This window comes from Penaeus japonicus, unplaced genomic scaffold (assembly GCF_977035675.1).
Source record: "Penaeus japonicus unplaced genomic scaffold, GWHDUDI00000001_assembly GWHDUDI00000001, whole genome shotgun sequence".
Classification (NCBI taxonomy): domain Eukaryota; kingdom Metazoa; phylum Arthropoda; class Malacostraca; order Decapoda; family Penaeidae; genus Penaeus; species Penaeus japonicus.
This window is the reverse complement of record NW_028234403.1, coordinates 5489259-5496758: the sequence shown is the minus strand read 5'-3', so window position 1 is coordinate 5496758 and position 7500 is coordinate 5489259. Positions and strand designations below refer to the sequence as shown.

The window sequence follows — 7500 nt, the reverse complement described above, 5'->3', positions numbered from 1 at the left end:
CAGGTGTTGAACTTGTACTGCGTCGACCTGCATGAGACATTCCTGAACCAGGGCGAGAGCTGGACGCTGAGGATCTGTGCTGAGAGCCACGAGTCAGGGAGCGTAAGTCTTCACTAGCTGGCGAAGAACAGCGAGATGACACTGGAGAAGATGATGCACTTCCAGTCCGGCTATTGCTGCGACTACCTCTTCCAAAGCCACTTACTGGGCCATCAAGTCCTGGTGAGGAACACCTGGAGCCACCAGGGGAAGAGCTGCAACTAGTGGGCCTAGAGCCTCTGCCTCTGGGAGCACGTACCTGTGGTTGCCTCAGGCGTGACCCAGAAACAGCAAGGGTCCTAGGACGTCCCTCAGATTCTTGTGGTGAGGTATGTGGTGATGTAGCACGAGAAGTATTCGGGGATACTGGCGGGGAAGTTGGAAGAGCTAACCTAGAAGGAGATGTACGCAAATTCTCATGGCTTAGTGATTTTGTACGTGGTGAAAGAGGACCACGTGAAGAGGTGGTGGCAACAGTAGACACTGGTCGATTAGGTCGGGAGGGAGGTCGAAGTCGTGTAACAACGCCACTTCCAGATGAACTACCTGTTCCCTGGCTTCCTCTTCTTGAGCCAGAGGGTGTTCGCCCATCTCTCTGACTGGTGTCCTGTTCACTATGACTGCGGGATACATTATTCTGATGACCTACTGAGCCTGGGGCAGGTATTCTACTTGTTGTTACAATCGATGGCTGCCTCAGCCGAGAGCCACTCAGACTTCCACGATTTTTGTTTTCCATGCTGTTGCTGTCTTTATTTCCTGACGAATGGCTGCCATAAGAACGGTCTGGAGTTCTCCATCGTGATATTCGAGAGGCACCATGTTGGGGTGTAGGAAGGCGACTTTTGATGACAGATTCATCTATGCGGATGCCAGCATCTACCAAGAACTCATCCGTTGTTGGGTCGAGAGTAGACATGCTGGGGAGAGAAGCATGGTGAGTTAGGCGCCAAGGAGGAGATGCTAATGGTGCATGAGGTCGTGGACGAGAGTAGGGAGTGGGAATTAAACAGGGAGGGATACGTGCTAAAGGGTGGAGTCCATGTTGAAGCCAGGATGCACCAAGGGGTCCAATAGGGTAGGCTGGAGGGGAAGACCAGGGTGCTAATTCTGCAGTATCCAAAAGAAAGAAAGGGTGAGGGTGTTGCTCCATCATTCTTGCCTCATGCTCAAGAGGTGCTCTAGGAACATCACCCTCATAGCTATAGTGAGGATAAGGTTCTCTAGGATACATTTCTGCAGTAGCAAGCATTTCTGCATAAGGGTCTGGACTATAGGGTTCAGTGAAAGCAAGAGAAGAGAGGTAATCCTCTGGATGATCATAAGAGAAATGTGTGGGTAAAGATCGAGGTGAATATACAGCTGAAAGGTGTGGGGCGAGTGTTGGAGCTAGACCATGGTAGATGTATGGGTCGTCTGTTTCATGAGGATGCATCAGGTGCCTAGGCCTGCTGTCACGCAGTTGTGGGGGAGACCTCTCCCTCTTACGACCAGTTGATTCTACATGTCTAGACTGCCCTTCACCCGAATGAGATGAAGATGAATACTTTTGTTGAAGATTACTGTTATCTGAGGATGAACTATAATAATGTGAAGCTGAGTCTGTATAATGAGTGAGTTTTTCCTGATGTTTGGAAGTTTTATCTTTAGCATGTGAATGAGAGTCATATGAATCAGATGGTTTGCTTCTTCTTGGTGAGATGTTAAAACGATGAGCATCATGGACTGGCGAGGCATCATAGCGACTTGATGTTGAAGGACGCCGCAAAGTCATGGTGTCATAATGATCTCCAGGTCGTTGGGAAGACTGCTGATGACTGGACTCCTCTTCATTATCATATTCGTCATTTTCTGAAGAACTGTGGTGACGATGACGATTATGCTGAGGTGGCCAAGTGTACATACCATGTGGACTGGGTGGACTGGCTGTGCTGTGGGATGTTGGAGACTGAATCTTCGCATCTTTATTTAAAAGATGTCGTCTGTCATAGAGAATGTCTGGGTCTTCTGTGTCTGAATGACTGCCACGCCCATCAATTGACCAACCTCGACCAAAGCGATTTCTTCTGGGTTCCTCTGGGCTTGTGTCAGCAGAAGCAACTTTTCTCCTCCAGCGTGGTCTTGAAGTGCGAAGCCAGAAAACCTCTCTAGCAGAAAGTCGCTCAGATCCTCTTTCTCCATTCTCAATATTATCAGCCTGAAAGGACGTAGTGTGGCGAGATGACATGCGCTTGTTACGACTTTCAGAATGCCTTTCTCGGGAGTCTGAGAGCCTCTCTCGTGAACCTGTAAGTCTATCTCTGGAACCCGAAAGCCCATCATGTGTACTAGTCAGCCTGTCTCTCGAACCAGACAGACTGTCTCTGGAGCCTGACAATCTATCCCTGGAGCCTGAAAGATTATCTCTTGATCCTGAAAGACTCTCCCTTGCATCCGAATGTCTGTCTCTTGAATCTAAGTGAATGTCCCGAGCCTGAGGTGACCGTGTGACCCTCGAAGTGGAAGTGCCTGGAGGATCCCTGGTGATTCTAGGGGACTCAGGGGAGAGCTGTTCCTCCCAGTCAATGCTAGGCTCTTCTGGACTGAGTAAGACTTCATCACATATATCACTAATATCCAGGTCATCTTCATCATCATCATCAAGAGACCATTCAGTGGTGTTAGTGGTAGAATTAGGAGATGTGTTAGTAGTGGAAGCTTGGTAGCCACCAGCCCTGTAAGGCACACACACATGAATTAGTTGTCTGGAACACAAACTAGATCACTGGTGCTTGGGCCTTTTATCCTTCATCTGCTTTGAATACCTTCTAAACTCTCATACATCCATTTAGTCTGGGAGATGTTGTTGAAAAAGTATATATATATATGTATAGCCATCTTCAGGGATTCATCTGTTTATACTTTAAGTTCCTTTAATCATAGTGCACTGGTAATTCCACAGTATATATGAACTTGAGTTAAAATTCCAAATTAATCGAAATATTAATCAGCGTTTAGAATGAGTGTAAGAATATAATTTGAAGAGGGTTAAACCTGTCAGGCAATAAACACCTCTGTTACGTTTTGTGCAAGACTTGAGTTTATTACTGAATCAAATGCTGATGTTCAATACATTCAGTTTTACAAGGTAAATCAAAAGCCAAAAATTATATGGAAAGGATTTTAACTCTTTTAAATCAGATGATGAAGCTTTCATATAAATAAAGAAAATAAAGCAGGACAAAGTATTCCAAATGTTATCTCCAAAACTAGCCAGCAGCCTATATGATGACTCAAAAAATACCAAAAAGCTTAAGCTGTTTTGAGCAAACACTCATGGCCATTTATGATCAAACAAATAAAATGAAACGCATTCTTAAGTACTTATTGCAACATAAAGAGGAAATTCTGAGCCAACAGAATTTTATCATTAGCTCTATACTGCCACTATTTTTGCTGATACACAAATATATAGTTTTTCATTACTCTCTTCTCTTCATTCTTAAAAGACCATATTTTCCTCATTCTCATTCCTCTTCCAAAAACCTGGTCTAACATTGATTCTAAAGCCATTTTATAAGCACAAGCATTGGTATACTCTTTTACAAAACTCTATACCCTCTCAACTATTATTGTAATGAGCAGCTTCAAATAAAAAAACAAATTAAATTATATTTTTCAATTAAATTTATGAGTGAATTAGAATCCTGCAACAGCTCTTTATAGCACAGCTTTAAAAACTTTAAAAGGTTGAATCATATCTTAAATTTCAAAAAAGTATAATCATTACATGGCTGAATATAATAAGCTCATTCTCATAATCATATATTTACAAAAATTAAAAAAAAAAAACAGCTGTGGAAATCTCTCATCCCTTTTTCTAACTTAATGATATCATTGATTAATTACATATATATCATCAACTACACACTCAAAAACATCATTCAAACTTCTTAAAAGTAAGATTGCTCTTGTTGCAGAGACATTAAGAGATACTGGCCCAAGCAATGGTGATCCTTACAATATCTACATCTAAAATATCTTCATACATTTAAATCTAGTCATTACAATATGAAAATTTTGTTAAATCTCTAGCAAGGGTATTGCAGAATTATGGAGCTCACTTTATTCAATCAGAATTAATCTAACATTCAAGTAATTTTGAATATATTAAAAAAAGCTTTAAAAAAGTATCTTATTGAAAGAAACAAGATTTTCAGCAGTGCAAACTTAATTATATACAAACTGGAAAACTTACTTTAACATCTTTTAAATGATGAACTGGTGAATTTCATACAGATGTTTATCTCATCCTTACATCAATTTTAATACTTACAAATAAAAAAAAAAGTAAAATCATATATATATCTATGGTTGCATGAACATCAAAGCCAAATGGTAGACATGCCATATTAAATACATCCACATAATAAAAGACAATAAAAAAAAGACTTCTTCTTATCCTGGACTGACTTTGAACAGGAATATGAGTCCGTCTTTGGATTTACTAAACATTAAATGCTAGCTGGCAAGTCTTTAACACATGCTTATATATCGCAGCACAGTTCATCCACAAATCATGCAAAAGTCTACACACCATGCATCACACACAGTCAATACAGAGAAGAAGAAAAAAAAATCTTATATTTCCTAGTAAATTGATACACATACATTACAATAACTTTACACATATCTAAAGGTGATTTTAAGTCACTGAATAATATTTCTGCCACTGCCACTGATCACGCTAACAATGGACATCATTTGAAACATATTATTCTCAAATGCCAACATAAGTTATTCTATAGTTAACAGTAAAGGAATGCAATTAACTACAAGACATGAATCTTTCACATAAGAATCCCTATATCTGACTTGGCTAATAGTGACAAAAAATGCAATGTATCTTATCTATCTGAGTTGTCTATACATGAATTACTCAAGTGTATTAGTTGTCACGACTGAAGAAACCACTGTTATGGCAAATCATCAGAATTCTCTTTCATAAGATTCAATTAAAAATGAAAATCCAATACAAGCAGTACACACATTGCACAATCGTATTGCTACTATATACACTGATGTATATATTCCTTAGTAATATATCTAAATCTCTAATAATATAACACTGCTTTAATTCATATGATAAATGGCAAACTGTAAATGAATTATGGCATTTTCAAATACAAGTAAAAATCACCTCATTTCAGAGTAATGCATGATTTAAAAAACTGCCGATATAAGGCAAACATATGAGAAAAATGTAGGTGGACAAAATACATGCAAATATAATATATAAAGAGGTCTTAAAACACAGGTTGAAAAAACAAAACAAAAAATCTGACACAAAAAAATGCTTAACAAAACTCTAACTCAACTTTAACAAAATCAAATATATTATTTAAACAAAAGAAAACAGGGAAAAATATCCTCATATAACAAATAAACCTATAGAACCAAAAACAAAATTGATATGAGACTCTCAACAAAGATATATCACAAACAAAATATCTATAAACCATATTGTCATAAGAATTTTTTTTAATTACTTCAACTATGAATGAGCATCAGGATCTTCATTTACAGTTCACAAACTAAGGTATCTGCAGACTCCACGTAAAGAGTAACATTATAAATGAACTTACTAAAGCTACAAAATCTGTCTGTGTTTCCCATGTGTAATCTTTGGCGTTGTAATGAAAATGGTAATATGACGGGAAGGATGAAAGGATTATATGCTTCAAAAAAAAGGATGAAAACAATCTTTCTAAAAATTATATATATATATAAAGGGTAAAAAGAGGAAGTTAAAATAAGCATTAAAATAAAGTTTAAAAATTATTGCACAAAAAATCCAATGGCAACACTGAAAAAAAATTGAAATGAAAGAAAATGAAACATCTTCAATAACAAAAAATTAACAGCAAAAGTAAATGCAATGCTAATAACTTGCATGCTAAAATAAAAGCAGACTTGCAGAAAATGGCATCATTATTTTTTTGCCAAAAATAAGAAATTATAGTAATAATATCAAACAAATAGTAATATGAGACACAAGAACAATCTCTAACATTGAAACAAGAACAGTAAGTGCTCATTTCTAGCTTTATAAACTAAACCTCAAATATTAGAAATGTATGTTAAAGCTCAAGTAATAGTTGAGATGCAGAACAAAATCAGTAACAAAATATTAATTAGAATAATTTCTCTTCAGCATGATAGCTTCGCAGAGTTAAAACTGTCAATGTTCTAAATCTCAGCTACCTTCTTCCATAAATAATAATTGCAATGGTAAACATGAAACAAATCTTCTTTTATCAAAAGCAAATATAAAGAACAGCATCTCTCAAATCTGATAAAGCTCAGGCACTTACCGTAGAATTGTGCGTTCATCAGGGGGCTGCTTTGGGGCATGGGAATTACTTCGCCGTCTCTCCAGGTACGAGGGAAGGTGACCAAGACCTGTGCTGCGCCGATTGGATGACCTGGAGACCGAACGCCTCTCTCCTAGACTTCCTCCATCGCTGTGCTTCCCATCTGCATTTGAAGAAACATGAAAAATTCAATCTAATATAATTACAAACTGCAGTGAGTTCTGGTAAGGGTATCCTAACCTATCATAGAAAGGTGTGATGATGTATATTTTAGTCGTGGTTTGCCCCTGACAACAGGTATCATAATATATATGAAAATAGTCGCCATGGCATATTTGATCTTAGGGGATAGCAGTGAATTGCAACAATCCAAGGTCTCTACCAGCACCAGCTTCAGAGAGTGACCACCCACTCTAAAGTACTGTTGGTGCAGGATGTGCAGGCAGAATGAGAAGAGGAAGGTGATCCAGACTATATGCAGTGGCTGAAAGGAGCCCATGTACCAGTGCAGCCACTTTGCGGTACGAGCAACCATAAGCACAAGTCTCCTTCCTCTACTCTATTTCTTCCTGTTTCTCTTTCTTTACAGACTGTTATTCATTTCATATTTGTTTATAAATACACAAATACAGAAAAAAGTGGGTTTTTGTCCTTCCTTAAAACTGTAATAACCTACTCTATATTTCAATTCTAGTCAACTATAACACTGATAAAGCCTGTCAATTGACACATATAAGCCTCACAACATAGTAACACACACAAAAGTACAAACAAAAAGTACAATCATCATAAAAAAGTGAATGCAAGAGAATGCAAAAAGTCATAAAATGTTGCATGAAGTTCCCTCTTTCAGAAAAAAACATCCCTGGGCTAAAGAAAGAAAATCTCCAACAAATTTAATCTTAAATATCATTCAAGATTTTCATTTTGATTACAGCAAGTATATATGATTACTTGTCTCATCCCTTCAACTACCTTATAACTTAAAAAAAAATAATAATAACAAAAAGATATATAATGCAAGCACATACTAAACAGTGGACACATTTGAGCAAGCTGTGTCTCTCAAAATGCTATCTTCAAATCAACCTTGTCATCAATCTAAAAT

General features: G+C 37.7%; 1 protein-coding gene across 2 annotated transcripts in view; it reads right to left on the bottom strand.

Moving 5' to 3' along the window:
• The window catches only part of LOC122242544 (serine/threonine-protein phosphatase 4 regulatory subunit 4), a 70007-nt gene that overhangs the window by 840 nt on the left and 61667 nt on the right, over positions 1–7500 (bottom strand). Inside the window, exons 16-18 of one of the 2 annotated variants that reach the window (XM_086555474.1) lie at positions 6393–6555; positions 2389–2753; positions 1–2304 (exon numbers count right to left, since the gene is read on the bottom strand). The exon at positions 1–2304 is cut by the window's left edge and continues 835 nt beyond it. In XM_086555474.1, the coding sequence (XP_086411600.1) occupies positions 1–2304; positions 2389–2753; positions 6393–6555 (2832 nt within the window). The remainder of the gene's footprint in view (positions 2305–2388; positions 2754–6392; positions 6556–7500) is intronic. The other variant, XM_086555417.1, reaches the window with a different exon arrangement.